General features: G+C 49.9%; 2 protein-coding genes across 4 annotated transcripts in view; both read left to right on the forward strand.

The window, feature by feature from the left end:
* The window catches only part of FAM219A (family with sequence similarity 219 member A), an 87,674-nt gene extending 83,233 nt beyond the window's left edge, over nt 1–4,441 (forward strand). For 2 of the 3 annotated variants that reach the window (XM_042862377.1, XM_042862379.1), the window contains exons 4-6: nt 254–334; nt 619–673; nt 1,739–4,441. In XM_042862377.1, the coding sequence (XP_042718311.1) occupies nt 254–334; nt 619–673; nt 1,739–1,897 (295 nt within the window). In that variant the 3' untranslated portion in view covers nt 1,898–4,441. The remainder of the gene's footprint in view (nt 1–253; nt 335–618; nt 674–1,738) is intronic. The other variant, XM_042862378.1, reaches the window with a different exon arrangement.
* Nucleotides 4,442–11,089: 6,648 nt separating this feature from the next.
* CUNH9orf24 (chromosome unknown C9orf24 homolog) lies at nt 11,090–15,976 on the forward strand. The gene is made up of 7 exons (XM_042862302.1): nt 11,090–11,227; nt 13,058–13,205; nt 13,782–13,894; nt 14,017–14,092; nt 14,211–14,424; nt 14,642–14,731; nt 15,874–15,976. The coding sequence occupies exons 1-7, from the start codon at nt 11,090–11,092 to the stop codon at nt 15,974–15,976; spliced, it is 882 nt and encodes a 293-aa protein (XP_042718236.1).
* Nucleotides 15,977–23,229: the final 7,253 nt, after the last annotated feature.

A 23,229-nucleotide genomic window follows, 5' to 3' on the forward strand; every position in this document is an offset into this window, starting at 1 on the left:
ATTGCAAGGGCCATGTACTCATTGCTATGGAAAAAAAATCTGAAAAGGCAGGCAGTGTTAGGTGAAGAGGTTGATCAGAATGACACCTAGAGTTTCCCAAGAAGTTCTGTCTTCCAGAGAAGAGCATGTTCCCAAGGTACGTCCAGTGCAAAGCAATGAAATGGGGAAGTCTCACTTGTCATATGGCTTCGATACAACCATGTGTGTTACTGAGCTGTACTGTGTGGTTAATGGACATCCTTTAATTTTTCAGGCTCGTCGTTCCCAACAAGGGCTATTCGTCATTAGATCAGAGTCCAGATGAAAAGCCACTGGTAGCCCTGGATACAGACAGGTATGCAAGGTGTTAATAAGATAATATGCATTACAGTGCAAGCAAGCTTTCACGACAGATTTCATAACTGGTCTATGTGTGTGTAAACAAGCAGAAAAAGGCAAGAGTAAAGAGCACTTTTTTGGAAATGTCTGAGGTTCACAAATGAAAGTTGCCCTCCAGGCTCCCTTGATATAATTTCTCTGTGCCTAAAGGACAGCTTCACAGCACTAGGGAGGACTAACTGGGGAATACAGGGCTCTCTGACTGTTTCTTTCTTTGCTCTGTCTTGTCCTCCCCTGCAGTGATGATGACTTTGACATGTCCAGATATTCCTCCTCGGGATACTCATCAGCTGAGGTGAGTTACACTCTCTCCTGCCATCCTTGTCATTAATGCTGATAGTAGAGCAACAAGAAACAGTCTAGAGTGGCCTTTTGAAGCCAAAAATGGCTACACAAGGTATTTACCGGTGGTGTAAACTTTGGAAGGGCCCTTGGCAGAAACTGTGCCATGCTTCTTTCTTCTCAGTGGTCTAGCTGGCTCCATCCTCACACTGGCATGGCACAGACACAGGTCTGCCTAATCAGCCCTTTTGACCCATTGTTTCACTGAAGCTTTTCCCAGTTCTGCTGAGTCCACAGTGTTGCCCCATGTAGTACAAAAGCATCAACTTGTCTGTCATGGCAGTTCAGCAACTGTTTGCTTGCCAAGAACACAAGTAAAGGACCTGAGAGTGCACTGCTATTTCCAGTCCTTATGGGGGCCAGGATTGCCTAATGGGTGTTTGCTTGGTGCAAGCAGAAATTCCAGGGAGGACTTAAAAATATGATCTCTTGTCCTCTTAAAGAGAAAAGGCAGGAAGTTTTGGGCTTGTTAATCCATTGTATTGTTTCTAAATATATTCCAAAGCTCTCCAGTGAATTAGTTGCTCAGCCTCTCGCTGCTGCTTCTGTAGGATCTGATTTTATATCCAAAGAGCTGAGCAGCCATTCTGCACGTGAGCCACTGAAAACTCATCCCCCTTGTGTCCCTTGTACCCCTTTTTCCTGGGGGAAAAATACCACTGAAGCATTTAGAAGTGTCCAAGAGTATACACCATATATAATTGTCTGGGCTATTAGAGGGCTCTGTCTCGAAGGGTTGCTCCTTCAGAGCTGGCTAGATTGCCCTTCAGTCTTAGATTACAAAGAGCCAAGTGGCTTGACCACCTTTCAGCTGCTTTAATGCCCCAGACTAAGTGGTTAGACTGCCCAGTTCCCAGTTGGATTATTGTTGTTTCCTATTTCATAGACGGGAAATATCATATATATTTAACATACTATATATGGGAAATATATTCCAGAATAAGAGACCTGCTTCCTCATCCAACCTATCAGAAGAAATATGTTGCAAGTGTTTGACTGTTTGTCTCTTTGTCTGTAGCAGATCAACCAAGACTTGAACATCCAGCTGCTGAAGGATGGGTACCGGTTAGATGAGATCCCAGATGATGAGGACCTTGACCTAATCCCCCCTAAATCGGTCAATCCTACCTGCATGTGTTGCCAAGCCACCTCCTCCACTGCCTGTCACATCCAGTAGTGAGGCCGGCAGGCTGTGATCAGTGCTTTCCACTATAACTGTAAAACTTAACAGCCATTGCTTCCTCCTATGGTAGGACGTGCACCTCTTTGTGTTCATGGAGCCAGGAGAAACCCAAAAATTCATTTTATGATAGATTGATAAGTTATTTTAAACTATTGTTAAACAAAAAACAAGTTGCTCAAAGTGCCAGGCAATGCCTGACAGAACTGACTGGTCTGAAAAGTGAATGCAGAAGGGTCGAGAGACCATTCTGGGGGATTTGTAGGCACCAGAGATATTTCGTAAGGTGTTAGTTCCAGAACAGAAAGTTGGGCTACAGTTAATCCTACCTGCAAGACCAAGAGGTGTCAAGGGGTTTTACCTGAGGTCAGTTCATAGTTCATTCACTAAGCATGATTTGATCTGTGTAACCAAAATTGTACCACAACAGAGGCACAAATGGCAACAGAATAGGGCATCCTTTCTTAGGGCAGCTCTAGCTAGGACTAACACAACACAATTCATTCACTTGCAAAGAGGGCGAATAGGTGGCATTTCACTGTGAGTCAGTACTAGCTAGAACTGTTGTGTCACGTATCCAATGCAGTCTTCCTTTGGCACCACATTATCTCCAAACACATCACATTTGATCTACAATCCATCCATGCTCTGAGGGGATTCAGTCTTTGACTGAGAATGCCATACTCATGAATTCAGTTATACCGACTTCAGCTTATACTTAATTCCTGTGAGACCCATTTGTTTCCAAAAGTCTCCAACTTTGTTCAACTAAGAAAAAATGAAACTTGCTAAGACAGGAACTGAAGGTCAGTGCCGAAAAAGCTAGTAGAAGAAAGCATATTTTTACAGAGCTTGGCTGTTGATATTCTTTTGACACTGCATCTCCTGGTGCTTGTGGGAGAGATTTGTTAACCTTGTGATGTCAGACTTCAAGGGAGTTTTAAGCAACAGAAGGATAATGAGCAGATTCAGCTGGAAAAAAAAAAAAGCCACAGGAGGAAACCTTTATTTATCACATCTCTCCCCACCTGTGAACCAACCAAGGTTTGTTAGAGCTGTCCCACATCAGGACCAATTGTGTCAGGAAACCTGGCATTACATTTCCTTTCTGGACTGAATTGCCAGCTCACCAACAGATTGTTTTCAACACAAAATGATGTCTGGAATTAGGAGACATGTCCTTTCCTGCTCATCTTTACACTGCTGGCTTCAGAATACATGGGACACAGATGGTGGATGACCTGGCTTCATTCTCTGATGCCACAAGATCTTTGACACAAGAACAACTGTGTCCTTTTCTGCTCAGCCAGAAAGACTGCCTGCATTACACCAGCACTTGCTTTAGAGACTGGTGGAGGGAAAAAGTTAGGGCAGTTTTGAATTTCCTATCAGAATTCCCTGGGCTACAAGAAAGAACCATGCCTCCACCCTGAGGTACAGATCTCCTGCCTCATATTTACACATCATGACCTGATTCTTTAAGAAGTCTCATCTCTCTCAGTGATGAAAAGGCCCCTTAACACCATGGGTATTTTTCTGTGCAGTACAAGTCATGATGTCATGCACAGCATAAGCGTAAGAACAAGCATTCAGGACTCCTGGGCTTTATTCAGGAGCTGGCTTCAGGCAACTATGAAAGATGTTTTCCCTCTTCCTAAAACAGGACTATTGGCCCTATCTGACAACGAACAGAAAGAGACTGAGCAAGCTTGTTTACTGAGCATTTCTGCCTCCTAGTGCAGAAGCGCTGATTAACTTGTCAACTCCCCTAGGAAGAGAGTGTTCCTCAGTTAGAACTCCTCTCAATTTCTCATCATACAGCAGTGATGAGGGGGAGTATTTCAAAAGACTGGAAGCACAAAGCTTCCAGTCCCCAGTTCCTCGTTTCTTTTGTGTGAGATGAGCGCATTTCTGAAAGGATGAGGGGAGCTCTAACGACACTGTGCTGGGAGAAAATACCAAGGAGTCTATTTTTCAAATGCAGAATGTGGTTAAAACTTTAAAGAAATCCCATGGTATAAGTAAATCCTGTAGCACATGGCCCAATCTCTTTAAAGGTTCACACTTCCAAAGCAGGATTTTGCAGTTCAGCATCAGTATCATATAACGTCTTCATTGTGCTTACCCTCCTGAGTCAGTGTCTGTGCCTTCCAGCCAGGCTGCACACACTCAGCCTTTCCTACAGTCCTTGCTCAGGAGCTCAGAGCATTTCTCAAGCAATGAGGTGTCTGTTTCCATGGGTCAGCCCTTTCAAACTGTAGATCCCACAGGTCACCATCACATCACCTTCATGTTTCAACAAGGATCAAAGGAGACATGCTGAGATGAGTTTCTCAGGACTGCAACTCTCTGTAACCATTGCACCATGGCACCTCAGCCAAGTCCTTTTTTTGCCTCTGTTGCTGCTTTTATCTGCCTGTCACGTGGCCTGAGGCATTTTCCAGTTCCTGCAGCCACCTTCCACACTTTGCATTGTGTGATGGGCACCTGCTTCCAGCATAACTCCCTAAAGTCCTTTGGAGGGAGATATTCACTTGCCCATCGGGGGGGGGGGGGGGGGGGCTTAATTCAAACGTTAACTAGCCCAGTGCTTCCTGCAAATATAGAGAGAAGCACAGGCCCAGAGTTCCTCCCTGCTCGCAGAAGGATTTGGTTGCACAAATAGCTGTTTTGGCATGATAGTACAGGACCATAAAATGGCAATTTTTTGGCTTCTCCTCTCTATGCTTTGTGTTCATATATTTTATTAGGGGATTAAAGTAGAAATGGTGGGGATAAGTAGTTACCTGTGTAGAGTCATTGTCAGGAAGGCTGAATGAATTAAGGCATTGCACGTGTGGCTATCATAGAAAACTGATCACTAACCCTTCTGAATTGCAGCCCTTTAATCAGTTATGACCCTGAGATGTGGTTGTTGGCTTGTTACAGAACATGATGGCCAGCCCAGCGTTATGTGCTAACAGCGGGTTGCGTTGGCTCTCCCTGTCTCTCTTGTGTTCAGACCTTTGTTCCAGCCGTAAGGTTTTCCTTGTGCCCTCATTAAAGTTATGTTGTGGTGGGTTCCCAGGAAGGAGTACACGAATGTGGCCGCTGCTCTTTTACACCACAGCAGCAGGTTATCTGCTGCCATGGCCTGGAGAAGGTTAAAGCAAGGAGCACAGCCCCTGACTCTTCGCTGCAGCACTGTGAAGCTATAAAAGCTGTAAAGATGCTGGGTGCTCTCCCAGCTACAGTTTGCTTGCAAGAAAGAGAATCATTGCTTTGCATCAGTGTTTGCACCATACCAGATGGCCTTTTCAGACCCTATTTTCCGTCCAAAATGTACTGAATACCAGAGGGAGGTATGCCACTGAGTATGAAAGGTTGCATTACTGTTCATCTAAATTAGCAAGCAATTAAGCTTCTTTATAGTGATGCCGGCACCTACAACAAATGAATTTGATGCCTCCTAAAGCCAGACCAGCTTTTTGCTAGGATTTTAAGTACTTTTAGTCTCCAAATTACTAGAGTTTAGGCAAATCGTTTCCTCATATTAAATGTCAGCTGTGCTCTTTAGCATGAGCTGTCTTTGGACTGCAATGTCTCAGCACTCAACTCTGTTTCTCCAGTCTGCAAACTTCCCATTTCCAAATGTCTATTTATGCTCCCAGTGTCAAAGAAAGTCTTTGGATAGCAGGATGTAGTCTGTTTTTCTGGTGGCTGTATAATCTTTAGCTGGAAGAAGGCTGATGTCTAGATGACCCTCCCAAAGGGTCCTTTGATCTTACTAGACTTATCTCAAAGCCAGCCTTTGGAAGAAACACTCGATCAAATCTGATGTCACTGCATGTCAGCCCCCAGGGTGTACATTTGGCCCTCCAGTCTGCTATTTTCCTATGGCCGTATTGCCTGCAGATGCCTTGCAACTGCAAAAGCAGAGGGCCAAGGCTGGAGCACAGACTTCAGAAGGGACTTCTAGATGCTGTGCTCAGCCACGGACAGGACAGACTCAACTGCTGTGGTTTGGCTGTGCATCTCCTTTCACAGAAGGAGACAGCTGCTCTGCTCAGCTGAGTGCTGGCTGACACACTGGTCTGAAATCCTGAGCAGAACCCTTCTCTCTCCATGCAATGTGTCCTGAGGGTGGCCTGCAAACTGTACAACAGTGCACAGGAAGCTTGAAAAGTACAGCGCCCTGCATGTGACTCAGCAGCAAAATGAAGATGCTTTTGAAGGAAGGAGAGTCCCAGCTGAGCACCAGATGGAATGATAGAAGGAAAACAAGCAATAACTGGAAAGGCTGCCAAGTGCTGCCTTGGCCTAGGACAGGTCCCAGTAGTCCAAGCTTATCTGTCTCAGTACAGTGCTGATACCAGCAAGGAGCAAAGCTTGCTTTCAGATGCACACTCAAAAAACATCGTGTCCCTGAGCTGGCAGTGCAACCAAATACTACTGCAGAGACTCTACTGGACCATCAGAGTACAGAAATGAGATCTTGCTGCTTTTGGCATGTTAGATGTTTGCTCTAGCCCAGGCAAGTCACATCCTCTCTAGATATCCATTCTCTTCTGTAGCACTGGAAAGAAATCTGCCTTCCCATGACAGTACCACCTTGCATGGATGTTACTGACTGTACAGTGGGCACCACTGTTAGGTTAGCTCTGCAAGCAAGATGCAAGGAGCATGCTATTAAAGTTTTACACATATTTTCATAATACTGCAAAAAACAGCTCTTCTTCTACCAGCTTCTGGTTGTATTCGTGTATCAATGCTGCAGAGTGGAGTTCAGTAGAGAGATTAAACAGCTTTAGGGACGATGTTTGGCAAAGATATGTTTCCCAGTTATTTTGCCTTTGCACAGCTGGCTACTGAATGTGCATGCTGACAGAGAATGTGCAGTAACATTCAGTGGCCCAACAGCACCATCCCCTGCTAGCAGAGGTAAGGGATTTCAAAGTACAGATGGCTTTACAACTCAGATAGTGAGCTCTAATTGAATGCCAGAGATCACCACAATGCTCATTTGTGATATTCCCAGGGCAGTTTCATGCTTTTATTTTTAGCATTTATGTAACAATATGAGGTGTATTTGTCTGGTCTCGCCGTTTTTTCCTTTCTTCCTTCAAGCGCACATGGGGTATGGCCTCTCCTACCTATACCAGAACAGGCTTTATCACCTGGCTGCTGCTGGGCTCAGCAAGCACAGGCTGCACATGCCACCCTGAATGTACCCTGGTTTTGGCCTCTGGCATCCTTCAGAACTGACTCTTCACAGCTTCTGTCTCTCTGCTTTTCATGTCTTGAAAGTAGATTTTCACAGTTGGTCAGAATGTCCTCTAGGTGTCCACTGGTGGCAGTCCCAGGATCACAGTGGGTAGATGCTGTCTGGCTGAGCACTCCTCTGGCAGCTTGTTGGGAAGGCAAGGGCCAGGGCTAACTGAGGTTACGTGGAGCAGGACATGCAGAGTGCCATGGCACAGAGCAGAACACACACACACACCAGGACAGACTGCAGCTTTCCCTGGCACCCATAGAGAGCAACTTTTTCCATTGCTTCCCAGGCCAAATTGCCAGCAGAAACTGGTGGTGGGTTTGAGCCTTTCTGTGAAAAGCTGCTTCAGCCAAAGATGCATGTGCTTCTGGAAAGAACACATCTTGCTGATTGCACCCAGTCTGTGAAACAGCCATTTCCACAGCAACAAGTGATGAGAGGAGTAGTGGAATTTATCTGGGAGTGGAAGGTACAATTGAAGCCTTATTAAAATGTTACTTTCAGATGTGTTATTGGAAGCAGAGCAGTAAGCACTGGGAGAAGAAGAGCCACTGAAAGGCTGTGCTGAGATAAGTCCTGTTACTTATTGAGGTGTTTGCCCTCCCCTGTCTGCCCATTTACCTGCCCCAGGTGCGGTCTCCAGTAAGCTGTGATGTGATACAGACCCATGGAGAGGTGGAAAACCACTGCCAGCTCTCCTCACAGCAGCCCAGCAGGAGATGCAGCAAGTGTGATGGTGGGAGAGCCAGTGAGACAGCCGGGATTTCCCTTTGCCCTCCTGAGCAGCCCAGAAGAAGACTGTAGGGCTGAGGGTCACCCAGGTGATTTGAAAACCTTGGTGTGAGCCACCATCACCCTGCTAGGGTCTGGGACTCAAGATCCCTGCATGAGCCTGACACCCAGAGGAGGCACAGCTGGGACATCTCTCAGTGGTTCCCTTGTCTGCTATGACGCAAATGCTGGTATGGATGCAGGTCTGCAGGGAGAATGGCTCTAGTGGAGGACAGAGTTTTTGCAGGGGAGAAAATCCAGAAAGATATTCCCCTTCCTCCCCTTATGCACATTTATAACCATTTAAAATCCTTCTGCGGGGGCTACTGAACCTTCAGTTTAATAACAAAGGGAATGAACCACTATAAAATAGTTTTCTGAAAGGTTCTGAAAGTAGACGCCACTGGCATGTAGAGCTGCTCCGTGTCTAACGTGCGACTTCCAGACTTCAGTGCATCCTGCGGCTGAGTCCCTTTGTGTGCTGTGTGGGCTCATGGAGGGAGAGCCAGAGCTGACCATCACACCAACAGCTACAGCTTCCCAAACTACGGAAGGGTTAGGCAAGGAAGCGAGGAAAGCAGCAGCAGTGATAGAAGTATAAGTAGTTGTCACAGGTAAACTTTGGTATCTATGTACAATGGTTAGTTCTAGAATTGCAAGCCTTGTTATATTGCATACGTCCTCCTTTCACTCTTTTCTGAAAGCAGCCATCATCTTTCCCCCGTCCCCACCTTGAACTGGTGTTGGGCAACACAGGCAGTTGCACCAAAATGATTCTCAGCCCCGTCCTGCGTTGTCCCCCTCCTACCCAGACCCAAAGCAGTCCAGACAGCTGTTGGCTATCACAACTCTTAATTTTTAGCAACTCCACTTGAGTTTCTTTCTTCGTGTACTATAGCTTCCTCCACAAGCACCCCAGCAGGGCAGTACAAGAGGCTCTGACCATGTCCCAGGAAGCTTCTTTGCCCCCTGGCAGCACCCTGCAGACATGCACCTTACTGGGAACGTATGGGTCAGTGCTGGTGAGAGCTGGCACTGCTGACCTCATGCGTCACAGCTGATGGGGATCCACCAGGGGAAGCTGGCAGGGAGTGGCTACTGTCCCTTTTCTTTTAAATTTGGAGGGAGAGGGGGATATTTTTGGCATTTAGATTATTGTCCACCTTCTAGTGGCCAAGTTCTGGGCTGCATTAATAATTGGGGTCAATGGGCTGTCTGGGCAGGTATGGAGCTTCACACCAACTTCAACAGCAAATGTCATGGCTGTATCCATGGCTGAGTTTCTCCCGTGCTGGCAAAGAGCAGGCTGTGCATCCAGCAGGCTCCAAATGACCCGGCAGGCAGGGAGGCAGCCCTCTTCTGTGTTCAGATCAAGTCCATTTCATGCCCTCAGCTTGAAAGACACTAAACCCCAAGGAAATGCTTCCAAGGTCTCCTTCCACCGCGCAGTGCCTGGTGCCCAGTGGAGGCATTTGTGGGTCACTGAAAATGGGATCCTTCTGGGATATATTTAATGGAAATGCCTTTCAGGAGAGACCTCCCAACCTTTTCCTTAATCTCAGAACAGGGGATGAATTTCCAGCCGTCCTTGCATATAGTGAAACATAGCTGAAACAGCCAAATGCAAAGTAGAGTTAAATGTAGGGTTTGACCTGAATAACCTTTTAATTAGGAAGATAAATTTGTTGTAGCTTGACCTTAGTCCATGTTAGGAACCTGCTAATCATGTGACATGCGGAGTGTATTAATGCTGCACTTAACTTGGCCATTGGTTTTATCATCTGGTTTGGGGAGTTTTTCACTCCCAAAGCATCAGTCTGCATCTCGTACGTTCTTTTTTTTTCTATTTTTTTCCTGTTCAGAACATGTAGCACACGTTGTACTTCTGTTCTTGTCTGCGTAGAGTATTGCCTTAAACAGATCAGTTGTGTTGTGGTTTGTTTTGGGTTTTCTTTTTTTTTTTTTTTATCCTACCATCAGTTTTATGCATTAATTTATTTAAAAATGTGGGGTTTTTTGGAAAAAAAAAAAAAGAAACATGTAATTTTTGTTTTTTTAACATTTTCATGGCAGTATTTATCATTGTTACTGGTTGTGTGTAGTGTAACAATTAATGATATTAAAAAGCATATATACAAAAACCAGCCTGCCAGCCTTTGTCACTGGAGGGAAATGGACAGCAGGGTGTGAGGATACAAACAGAGCCAGGATGGTGTCCCAAGGTGCCCCAGCTCTCATTGATGCTGAAATCAGGGGTGGACTAACAGATGGACAGAGCTGATGTTCAGGCATTGCTGGTCAGTCAGGAGGGACGAAAACCTGTAGCAGTGCAGGGATGCTCAGAAAAGAGGTGTCCAAGTACGGGGCTTCCGCCCAGCATCCTGATTTGGGCAAAAAGAGCACGTGGTTTCTGTGAGTCCTCCCCTTGTGTAACCCCATTGCCTGCACTGAGCTTGGGGATCGTTCACCTACACCAGCCCTGCAGAGCTCACTATTGCAATAGCAAATGAGCCACACAAGGTGACCTTAATCTCCCTTTTTAATGAAAAAAAAAAACCAACCCAACAACTTAACACATGGAGAGCTCCCCAGAGCAGGCAGTAATTCCTCTTCATACCCCAAAACCACAGAGCAGAGCCATGTGGGTAGGAGCCCAGTGCCCTGCCTTGTGGTGGCTGGAGCAACGTGGTACTGCACTGCTTTTTTCAAGGCAAAGAGGAGAGAGAGGGCCTAGAAACCCAAAAATGCCTACAAGCTATGGTCCTGCACCTCCCAAAATACAGTTACCTTGACTGGGATCAGCTGAAACTGTTTCTTATCCTTGTTAATCTAATTGCCTGTGGGAGGGGGAGGAAGGCTGGGATCAAGGGAATGCAGCAGTGCCCACTGAGGCAGGGATGCAGGTTGCAGGGAGCTGTTACTGAGCACTACTCCAGGACTTGGTATCCTTTGGAACACACCATAGCACTGACAGAATGTGTCCCAATCTCCCTTCTCCCACACTGTGATGTCACCAATGACATACAGACCACAAAGACATAAAGGAGCCTCCAGAACAGAGACACCAGGGCCCCATTCCCTTTCCACACAAGTTCTCCAGCTCTGTGCAGTGCCTGTAAGCCACCCCAAGATCCACCAGGATCCAGCATCCCTGTGGCCGCAGCACCATGTTCCTCTTTGCCCAAAAGCACAAGACTCCTGTCAGCACCTACACCGATGCTTACCGGCCACCATGCTCCATGAAAAAGACCATCTATGAGAAGGCTCCACTGCAGCTATGGAAAGAAAACAAATTTGTGACCCAGGTAATAGCCTCGGGGTTTCTTCCCTTACCTGGCTGAGGATGCTCAGGGCTGGGTGAGGGGTGGCACAGGGGAACTCATGGGTTGCCTCAGTCTCCATATTGGGATGCTCGTGTTCCCTGGTCAGCAATATGTCTGTGCTTGTGGCATCTGTTGGAAATATCCAAATAGTTTTCCAGGACGGTATCTCCAATAAAGCAGATGTTATTCGCAATGGCAATGGCAGGCCTCCTGCAAGCAGGAGAGCACCCAGAAAACAGTGTTCCATCTTTTATCCCCTATTGCCCGATGCTTACCTCCTTCTCCCCTGGTTCCTCATTGGCTGAGTACTGCAGGATCACAATCTTCTCAACGCTTCACTAATCATACACATACCAAGTAAACACAAATCCTTGCCACCCAAACATGGATATCTTCATTGGTTAATTGCCTTCTAACAATTGCTTTCTTAACAAACATCTGGACATAACTTTTGGATGCCTGCTTTACAACATAAACGTAAACATAACCTCTTAATTGTTTAATTACCTCCTAGCATTTGTGCCCTTTACACGGGGTCATTGTTCTGGTCATCCATCTGTCCTTGCACAGAGATAAGCTCGGAAGGAGGATAGAGGGGAGTATCTTGGAGCCTGCCTATGGCATCCTGACATTCCACAGAGTGGGACAGTTCTGATTTGTGAAAGGCCGTGACTCCTTGAAAGCTTGTTAAATGCATTTCACTTCTGCTGGCCTAATGAACAACCTTACAATATGTTTCCTAGTTCAGAATACTATACCCACATTGTTTAGAACATTTAAAGCCTATTGCAGCTTTGTGAGAAAGAATTTGTCACATAATTTGGTAACTATATTTCTAAACTATGTTACTAATATGTATATGGGATTACTAATATGTATATGGGATCAGCTATTTCTAAGGATATGCTACAGCTTTCTTCTTTAGATCAATTGCCCTTTTCCTCATCCAGTGCAGAAACAACATTTTTACTTTCCACATTTCTTGTCCCCTGGGCTTGGTGTGTGTCTGTGGAGTGTGCTTATGGGGCAGACAAGCACAAGCTCTCATACAATTCCTGACCATCAGCAGGTTTCAGAGTGCATCCACTGGGAAGGGTGAAATGAGGCAGGGCATCCAGGTGATGTGGTTGTGATGGGGGCAGATGGATTCCCCAGCTCGCAGCCCTGAGGCTTGCCCAGTCCTGAGCGTGGCAGAACACCTCCCAGCCCTGCTCCTGGAGTAGGACAGACCTCTGAGACATGATCTTGCTAGGGGGGTCCCTATGGTCCACAGCCATATGGTTCTCCCCACACAGTCTAGCCACCAGGTAGGCTCTGATGTGAAGCATACCACAAAATGGGTTATCTCTTGCAGCCTCATTAACGTGTGTGTTATAATTAGAGAGCCAGCAGAGGGCATGGAGAAGGATGTCACAGCTACTAAGAGACAGAAGCATCTCCTGCAGCCCAGGCATCCCGGCACACCCCACTCCTTTTGGCCTCTGCCAGTTGCAGGGCTTTATCCCACAGCTTTTTTTCCTACCTCTGCTGGCCTTATACGTAGTGGCCCTGTTGTCCCCACACCATCCTCTGCTTTGCAAAGCACCTGGATGTCCCAGACACCACAAATGCAGAAGGGTAGTGGTACCCAGCCACTCTCTGTCCCCAGTGCACACCCTCTATGCAGATATTCACCCTCCTGGTGAGTTCTGGGGCGTGTCTCCACTGTTAGGTCCTGCCTGATTATCAGTGATTGGCTTCACCACATTTCCCAGTGCTGATAAAGGCAGGTGCATCACCTGGGTATCTCACCTCACTTTCCACTGTCTTTAGGGATTAACAATGCCCCAGGAGCAAAATATGTCTCACCAAGGTCAGCCTGAGAAGCTGATTAAGGCTGTGATGCAGGAGTATTTGTACCGGAATGCCATTGACCCCACTGCTTACTGGCCTGAGAAATATTGGCTGACCAAACCTGAAGGTACTGTAAGTTCCCATCTGTCCCCCTCTGTCACACAGAGCACGTCACTGAAGGCCACAAGGTGCAACTCTGCCCACCCCTCCTTTTACATTCTGCATTTCCCTAGTGGTGGCAAAGTGGCTGTCACTTGCCATCTGTGCTTGTAGCTTTGCTGTAACCACCTGTCAGCATCCCCATGTTGGGGTCTCTTGGGCTCACCCCACTGGTGGACCCTCAACACCTACTGGTGGTCAGTGATGCTGAAGGACACGTCCCCCCTGGCTCCCACGGTTGGGTTGAGATGAGCTGGAATGGGCTGGAATGGACATGCCCTCCTTCACTCTCAGTGCCACCATTCACCCTGCCTCCATTGTCTCTTGACCAGTGGAATGGAGGTGCTGGCACTCACACCTATGAAGGTCCCAATGGCCCTTAACAAGGACCCCAGCAGCAGCACCTCTCAAGTGCCCCTGAACCCATGGTGTTGTATCTGTGAGACTCAGAGAGCAGATGGGATGTTCCAGCTGTGTCACACATCCCCGACCCCACTGGCAGCCACCTGCCCCACAGGTCAGTCCTGTCTGTTTCTCATTTCAGAGAAATACAGCCCAGTTTTTGTCAATGAGGACAAATACATCACCTGGCGAGCAGGACCCTACAACAGTGCAGCCTGGAACAAGTACAGCACCTACGTCCCCCTGCCACCCAAGGTAGAATCTGGCCCCTTTTACTTTACCCCTGCAAAACTGGAGCTACCTCGGGTGCCATCAGCATCCTGGGCTCTGTAGTGACATGCTGGCAATGCTACAAAGGCTGCAATCACTCCTTGCAGGAGAAGAGAATGGAGACTTTTCTTCAAAGCATACCTGTGCCATATCCCCCAAAACCTGCCTGCCTCAACCAATATGGTAACTGCCCTCATCCAGAGCTCCAGCTGTAGCTGTGCCTGTGCCATGCCAGTGGCCATCTGCTTGATCAGATGCCTGCTCCTCCTTTTCGCTACCCTCTCTGTCCTTCTGCTTGCAGAGAGGGAGGTGGTTGCTGACATGCTGCGCAGGCTGTCGCGGCTCTCACCATCGTCCCTGCAGCCTGTGTACACTGTGTCAGGGAGGAGACCCTTCCAGGGCTATTACAGCCCATGCTCTGGTCGCCACTACTGCCTGCGAGGGATGGACTACTATGTCGATGGGGACCCTGCCATCAGGAGGCATCTCCATGCGCTAGCGGAACGGACTGTAAGGTTGAGCTGGGCTGGGATGGGCTGTGAATGGATCAGTGAGTATTTTGGTTTGGACCGGGATGGCTTGGATTCAAATGAGCTGGGCTGAAGTGAGATGAGTTGGGTTGGGTGGGCTAGGATGAGATCAGTTGGTTGGGATGAGCTGGGTTGAGTGGGTTGGGAAAAACAGCCCTCTATTCTCAGGACCACTGCTCACTCTGCCTCTTGTCTCTTGCAGGAGCATCCCATGTTGCAATTACAGCCCTATGGTGACGTTCTGTGCACCTACACATCACCCCCGGCCATCATACCCATATATGAGCCCTAGGTACGAACACAGTATGTGTGAGAGTGCTCCAGTCAAAGGCAAGTTGCCCTGGTGCAAAGCTATTATTTTACCTACCACCAGCAAGGGGCTATGTCCCTTTCTGTTAGGGTTTGATGCAAAATTGCTCAGAGGATTGTTCTGGGAGTGATGGTGCAGAAAGCAGACCCTGAGGGGTAGTGGATCCCATTATGGTGGTCAGTCAGTAACAAGTTCCTCCATCTCACGGATTAAGTAGGCCACAGCCAGGCAGAGAAGGCATCATTGTGGTGCTGAGCTGGAGCCCATTATTGCTATCTGTGAAGAAGAAGACACTAAATTTCATCCCTCAAAGGCAGGTGTTGCTGTGCTTGATTGCATCCTGCCGTCCTTGGGACTGCACAGCACCCAAACTCTCAGTGGTGCCCCTAAGCCTTGCTGTACATGGCTTAGCACCAAACAGATTTTGGTGCCACATTCGTGCTGCCTGTGTAGCTCTTGTGCTTTCTGCCATCGCCTGCTTTTGTCATCCAAGGATCCGTTCCCCAGTCATGCTGCCCTTTACACAGTAATTAGCCATGTCCTTCACCCGCTGCAGATCCTTAATCCCCGTGTGTTTATCTTTGGGATCTTTCCACTGCAGAGGCAGTTTTTTCCCTAGAACAACCCTCAGGGAAGCAGCCAAGGGAGAGAGGAGGCTGTTCTCCAGCATAGTTGTTGCTGTGCTACTGCACCAACTAACTGCCTGTGATCCAAAATTAGGAGTTAGGCTTGCAGAAAATGATTGGCCTTAAATTTCTGAGGCCAGAAACTGAAAACAAACAAGGACAAGGAGCACTGAGGTCTCCATAGCTGTCTGCACGCCCAAACCTTGGTGAGATGATTCTCAAAGTCTTCTCCACTGAGAATAAGGTGTATTTTCTTGAACTCACATGGGTCTGGAAGCTAAGATTTTAGGAAAATGACAGTGCAAGGAGTGGGGGTGGCAGGGAGAGACCTCACTGAGGTGACAGTGCCAGGGATCTCAGCTCCACTGTTCGGCTTCAGTACCCAGAGGTGCTGATAGGGGATAGGAGGCTGTGTGGGCAGTGCTTGTCTCTGCAGTGCTGGCAGCCAGAAGCAGAATTTCATTCTGCCCATGTAGCACCGCATGCCTCCTCTCCTAGGTGGGACTCCAGCCACTTCAAGAAGCTGGGAGGAGTGCAGAGAGGCAGCTACACCATCCACCCCGAGTTCGCCTCAGAGATGTACCACGCACCTGCACATTAGTGGAAAGTGAAGATGAGCTCTCAATAAAACCTTTGGACAGCCACCCCTGGCAGCTCGGTTCCTACAGAATGAGGAACTCCCTGCAAAGGGGAGACCAGTAAATGTTGTGACCTTGGGCTACAATTGGACAAACCTTGGTTACGGGTGTCCCATCCCTGGAGGTGCTCAAGGCCGGGTTGGATGGGGCCCTGGGCAGCCTGAGCAGTGGGGGCAACCAGCCCACGGCAGGGGGTGGAGCTGAGGGGGGGGTTGAGGTCCCTTCCAACCCAAGGCTTTACAGGGTTCTATGGTTCTGTGATTTCCAGGTGCTATTAACGCAAGCTACAGACCGAAGCACGCAAGAAGAGCTTTCAGGGCACAGTGACACCTCCAGAAATAGAAGCGGCCATCCATCCCCGCACTCCGGGCACGCTTTCTTTTGCCAAATTATCCAGGCACAGGGCTGAGGTCCCCCAGAGAGGGGCTGAACAAGGGAGGAGGGGTTGTGAGCGACGTCTGATGAAAGAAGGCGGGTAATTCAGGAAGGTGTTTGATGAATGAAGAACTGAGAGCCCCGCTCCAGCGGGCAGCACAGCCTCCCCGCGCCGCGGCCTCAGCGCCGAGGGCACCGCCGGCACGGAGCTCGGGGCGGGCCGGGGCAGCGGGGCGGGCCGGGGCGGGCTCTCCGGTTCCTCCCAGCCCCGGAACCGCGGCGGGAGGCGGTAGTGCCGCTACAGGAGCCCTGCCATGGCCCGGGGCTGCGCGTAAGTGTGCGGGGCTGCGGGGCTGCGCGGTGCCCGGTTGAGGCGGGGGTATCCTCGGTGGGTTCGGGGACAGCCGCTCCCGGCCTCCCTCCCTCCCCCGGCAGGTGCCAGCAGCGGTGTGGAGCGGCGGAGCCCGCAGCGATTCCTCTGCCTCCCTTCTCGGGCTGGTGTGCGGGGCTGAAGGGCGGGCATTCGCGTGCCGTGTCGCCAGCAGGGCAGCCCGCCGGACCCGAAGGCTGGAAAATTGCAGAGGCTGTGCCAGGGGTTCCCGTTTCCTCCCCCGTATCGCATCGTAGCGGTTGGGTGTTGGGTGCGCTCGGGTTTCGGCTCCCGCCGTGCTGGCGTTTGCTCACCGAGCCCGGCACGGCGCCGTGCGTTCGCAGCGGGACCCGAGCGCCGCAGGGCGAGTGGGGACGAGGTGCGTCCTCAGCACGGGTGGGACGGGGCCTCGGGGTCGTGGAGGTGCTTGGGGGGCTGGGCATGGGTCCTGCTGAGGGCTGTTCTGTTCTGGTGTTCTGAGGGCTGAGGTGTTGTGCGCTCAGGAGCGCTGGGGAGACGGCGGCGGTGCTGGTGGGGCGTGGGAGCGGCTGGGGGTCCTGGGTGTGCTGGGCACAGAGCGGAGGAGCTGAGGGGAGCCTGATGGCGGCTGCATCTCCTCAAGGAGTGGAGGGCAGCGCTGAGCTCTGCTCTGTGTGTGACAGCGACAGGGCCTAGGGAACGGCATGGAGCTGTGCCAGGGGAGGGCCGGGGGTGGGGAAAGGCTCTGCACCAGAGGGCGGGGGGCACGGGCACGGCACTGAGCTGCTGGAGCTCACAGAACACTGGGACGCTGCATGCAGGCATTGGGTTTGGCTGTTGCTGTGTGGAACCAGGAGCTCGACTTGGTGATCCTCGTGGGGTCCCTTCCAGCTGCATTCTGATTCTGTGGGGATGGGTTTTGTCCCTTTTTTCATACACTATGGACACAGCTGCATCTTGTGTGTGGGAGGGCTGTGTTCATCAAACCACGCTGTGAGGGGCAAAAGAAACAAAATGCAGACCCTGTGCAGCAGGAGCTGGGGCCCTGGGTCACACACATGAGGTTGTTGCAGCCATCGCTCACGTTCCCCTTTGGCAGAGGGTGATGCTGTGCTGAGACTGACGGAGCTGCTGCTGCCAGCAGGGATCCTTGTGAGGAGGCAGGAGAGCAGCATGGCTGGCTGCCTGCGCGGCGTTTGGTCTCAGACCCACGGCCACTTTGTGAGGCATCACTTTTTGCATTTGTACCTTCAAGGCTTTTGGGGACAGGTTTGTTCAGTTCTCCTTTTCCTCACATTGTGGGCCTGCGTGTTCAGCATCTTGGGGAAATTTGGGCACTGTGAGTGGGCGTGGTTTAGGTGTGAGCTGGCTGTGCTGCGCTGCTTGTGTGCAGCTAAAAACCAGCCTATTAAAACTTCATCTTACCGAGTAGCACACAGCAAAGAACAAAGAAAGAGGATGTTGTGAAGAGGGAATCGTCAGGTGTATTAAATATTTAGACATTTCCTGCCAAGGTTGACTCACTGTGGGGTTTTTTGTGTGGCAGACCTGGTCAAACACCCATGAGGTGTTTAATTGGGTTTGGAGCATCACTTGATGCAGACAGCTTCAAGAAGCGTAACTGAGCTGCAGAGTACCAGTTGCTGCAATACATGTGGAAATGTTTAAGGTTCAGCAGAGGGAATGTTGCAGTTCATTTCTGCAGACGCGCAATGTCCTGGCAGTATTTCTGCCCTTTTCTGGTGAGCTCTCTATACGCACTTTGGAGTTTATCCTCAAGATGCCTGGTGCAACCAGCAGCAGAGGGGTTGCTTGTTTCCTTTTGCTTGAGGCAGCATTGTTATAGTGCTGAATCATGGCTGTGTTTAGACTTTAGGGGGAAAACAATAAAAATAATGTTTGTTTTGTTTGTTTTTAAATTTGGCATTGGATTGATTTTTTTATTATTATTTTTTTATTTTTTTTGCTTTCTGCTTTCCTGAAACCTCTGACTGCAGGCAGGATGATTGTTTGCCATCCCTTCCTCTCCTGCTGCAGGAAGATGAATGGTGAGCCCAAATCCCATCTGACATCTGCCCGTGCCAGCAATGCCCCTCGCGCTCACCCCGTGCCACCACAAATGTCTGTGGCTGCCACTATGGCCCAAGGGCTGGCTGCACGCTGCCATCACTGTGCCAGAGAGAACACACCTGTGACAGTGACAAGCCAATGATATGCAGGTCCCTTCCTTCTGCCTCAGGCATATTCTGCTTGCAGCCTGCCAGTGCTGTGTGGAGGGCAGGGCAGCTGGAGACACAGGAGCAATGTGGATTTCTGCCCCAGGAGGCAGTGAAGTTGCAGGTTCTTCCAGTGTGCCATGTCCCCTCTGGGATGAGCTGTCTGTTCCCCACATACTGGTGTGGTGATGTTTGCGTGGCTGTGGACTGACGTGGAGTGGCATCCCAGAAGCAGGGAGGTAGCTCTCACTTCTCTCCTGCAAAATGACACCCTGCGAGTCCCTGAAACCAGGCATTTTTGGGTCCCCTGGAAAGGATGTTCTGGCTGTCCCCGTGACTGCCTGGGGACCTGTGTCCCTCCAGGCTGACTTAGGAGTGGCTTGTACCGCGTGGGGACAAACCCAGGACCCCACGGTGACTGCAGGGCAGGGGACAAATTGATGCCACTGTGAGGAGCGTGTCCATGGAGCAGCCGTTCTGCCACGAGTCCCCCTGCCTCCATCTCCCATCAGATGGGACAGCAATTTCACTCAAAGTGCTGGATAAACTTAATATGCAGAAGGGTTTGCTCATCCCAGCTCCTTTCAGATTTACAGCTGGCAGACTGCAAAGTCCCTTTAGCAAGTCAATGGCTCCATGCTTTCAGTGGCATTTTTTCCCCCATAGACACTTTGTAGAGGTCATTTTCCTTTTCGCTTCCCTATTTTGCTGCTCTTTTAAGGACTGGAAATGCCTGGTGGTGAAGACTGCAGTGTTCCATCTGCTCAACCCCTGCCAGGTATTTGTGGAGGTGGTGGCACCTTGTACCCCTTGGGTGTAGATTCCTGGCATGCAGGCCTGGGAAATCAGCGCAGGGTGTTGGCACAGACTTGGTGCCAGCACAGTTCAGAGCTGACAATTTGGGGCAACAGGGACTGGTTTGATGAAGGTGACCATTTTTAAACGAATGACCTCATTATAAAGGTGCTGGGGTTAATGGTGCTGTGGGCCTCGCAGCCCACATTCAGCGGCTGTATCAGTAAAAATAGAACTGATCAAAAAAGGATTTTTATTTTTACTCCATAAAGTGTGTCCTGCTTGAATGCTGCACTTTCATCTCTGATCAAGGCACGGTGACTGGCTGTTTCCATGGAATGAGAAAGAAAAAGCTTTGCTTTGGTTCAGCTGGGAGGCTTCATCGCAGCAAGCTGCAACCATGCTGCTTGTCTTTGCTGTCCTCCCTGCCTGTTTTCTTTTTTTAGAGGAGCTGGAGGTCACAGCAATGTCATCTTGGAGCAAAATAACAAAGTCGCATTCCAAAATATGTTGAAAGAGGCTTTGCATGTGCAGGCTCACTGCATGCAAGGTGGAAGGCTTTATCTTGGGGGTGCCTGAAAGACTTTGCTCTGGGACTGATCACAGGCTGGAGAGTTGCACATTGCATTAACAGGACCCAAAAGGTGCTGGGCCAGGCACAGAGTAAGGCCCTGTGTGGCACAGTTCTGCTGTCTCAAGGCTGCAAACTCATTTCTCAGCCACCTTTGCTCTGCAAATTTGCTCCCACCATGAACATTTGATGCCAGAAATGATGCTGATGGGTGCTGAGTTGCAGCTGGTTTTTGGGGTCTGAGAGTCTTTGCATGGTGCCACTCAGCATTTTTGGGTGCTGCCTGCTGACAGCGTGTACAAATTACCATCCTTTGCAGTGGGACAGTGCAGGACGGTGGGCTGCCTGCATGGAGGGCTGCCTGAGCCAAGCCGCAGAGGTTGGCTCAGCTGTTGTGTTGGCTTTGCCATTATCCTGCAAGCAGGGAAGCATTTTGGCTCCCTGAGTCAGCCAGTGATGCTGTGCCACTGCCAGCTGTCCCTGCACTGCTATCCTTTGCATCCCCATTTCAGTGCACCAGGCCCACAGACAGGCTGAACACATGGACTGGATTGCATCTGCTGGCTTGGACACCAGGGTTTCAAAGCACTACAAGACAGATTGGGCGTAAAACCTCTCCTACAAACTGCATTGCTTTACTCCTGAGTGGCAGCAGCAGTGCTGGTTCTTCCATGCACGTCACAAATTCCAACCCATGGAGGGGGAAATGGCCTAAAAATAGAGCAGATTCAAAGTGGCTCATAAATAATAAACCGACCTCCTGAGAGGGCGATGACAATCCAGAGAGCCCCTGTTGCTCTCAGTTTTAAGTGGAGATGAGGAATAGAGCGGCAGAATCAGCCATTTCTGGAGCATAAAACCCCAGAAGAGACCTAGGAAAGAAAAAGCCATTTATTTCCTCTCTCTCAGGAAACACGACAGGTTCCAAAAATCCTTTTCCCCAAATAATTTACCAGTTCTGCTCTCCAGGTGGATGCATTTTCTTTCCTCCCCTCTCAAACCTCCCAGTCCCAAGATAGGGCCCATACAAGGCTCAGCCTTGTCTCTGATAGCAGTAGCTCTGTCACTGGCAGCCCAGAACTCCCCAGTGCAGAGAGTGAGGGAACTCATTTGAGCTATGCCCACACATTTGTAGGTCCTGAAGCACGCACAGCTATGTGCACCAGCCCCATGTGTTGTTTGGTGCTGGCTGCAACCTCTTGCTTGCTGTGGATGCCCAAGCTTGTGGAGATGGGCAGCAGGGAAGCAGCTCCAGGTTGGGCATCAGAGTGTCCCTGAGGCATTGCTCAGCTCTATTGGTTGTGTCTAACACTAGAGGTGTTTATGTAGGAGCATGGTTTAATGCCAGTGCAGCATCTCCTACCAACGTCTCTTTTGCCCAATTTCCCTATTGCCCGTTTTCTAGTGGCTGGGCTCAGCTGGCTGTGCATTATGTGTGCAGGGAGATGTGGCCCCATCCCCTCCTGCAGGCAGCATCTTGCCCAGGGTGACACAGGCAGAGTGACCAGAGCTGCTCCTGTCTGTGCAAAGGCTCAATGGGACTTGGCTGCGGGACAGGTCATTTAGCTCAGCCTACCACCCACTCTTGCTAATCGCTTCCTAATGCTGCTGTAATCCCATTTAAAGCGTCTGGCAGCCTAGAAAATCACAGGCACCCAGCAGAAGGTTGACATGGCCACTCCAGCACTCATACTGTGCAGCTGTGCCCCATCTTTCCTTTTCTGCAGCTCCTGCCCCAAATATCCTGTGTCTGTGTTGTACTCTGTCCCTGCACCTTTGCCTGGCAGCCTGCTCTCTGATCTTCCTTTTTGCAAGAAAAAAAATCCCCAGCTGCAACGTCTGCCCCAGCTGCTGCTATAAGACATATACTGAGTGTGATGCATTGTTGTAGAGCCCATTCTCAGGTTCCAGAACCCAGCTGTTCAGGCTCACACCTGAGCACCCCTGCTTGGAGCAGAGGGCTTCGGAGATCCTCAGGTCCCTGTTTTTCCCCACAGGCTAGATCCCCAGGAAGATCAGCAGCTGGGCTGCCCCGCTGCTAGTCCTGGGGCATTCCACCTGTGATGGGCTGGAAGGGGCAAGGAAAGTTGTTTAGTCCTGCCCTTGTTGTGCCAAGCCCCTGAGACAACACAGCATCCTGGGGATCAAGGCATGCATAATCATCTCCATGGCTCCTCTCCACCCCTGTTCCTCCTTTGCCTGGTTTTGCTCTTCACTTTCCATGTCCTTGCTTCACTTTTTGACTCTGAACCCACAGCACAGTGCTTGGCTGGTCCCACAGCACAGGGAAAGCGCTCAGCTCTTGGCTCTCTGAGCAGCCTCCTTCCTGGGGCCGTGTACAGGGGAGCAGGCTGCAGCCAAAAAACTTAGGCACATACTGCTTGGATGTTTCCAGGCTGGGATCCTGGCATGTCATCTGCAGGGTGTTTTGGGGCTGTGGATGCCACCCCACATGCAGCACATCCAGCTGACAGTGTGGGGGCAATGAGAACAGCTGAAATTGAGACAGAGAACAGATGACAAATGATCCCTTAGTTCAGAGGTTCTTCCCAGACTATATATATCCTCTTCTTTTTCAGAGACGTGTGCTCTGGGTCTCGGTGGAGGTGGGAACTCCCTGTTTTCTTCTCCTGAGAAACCCAACCTGGCTGCAGAGAAAACTTTCTTCCCACTCCTCTGCAAGAAGTGATAGAGAAAACAAGTGCCATGTACACTTTCCTGCCTGAAAACTTCACACCGGTGAAGCAGAAGCCATCCAAGGAGTTGAGGCCCATGCTGGGGGCCGTCACGCTGGGCCTCATCCTGTTCATCGCCGCGGTGGTGGCCTGGTGCTACTACACGGTGTCCCTGCGGAAGGCGGAGCGGCTCAAGACGGAGCTGATGGACCTGCGGGCGGACGGCTTCGTCATC

The sequence above is a fragment of the Lagopus leucura genome, unplaced genomic scaffold (genome assembly GCF_019238085.1).
Source record: "Lagopus leucura isolate 7727_CA_CO unplaced genomic scaffold, USGS_WTPT01 Super-Scaffold_650, whole genome shotgun sequence".
Lineage (NCBI taxonomy): Eukaryota > Metazoa > Chordata > Aves > Galliformes > Phasianidae > Lagopus > Lagopus leucura.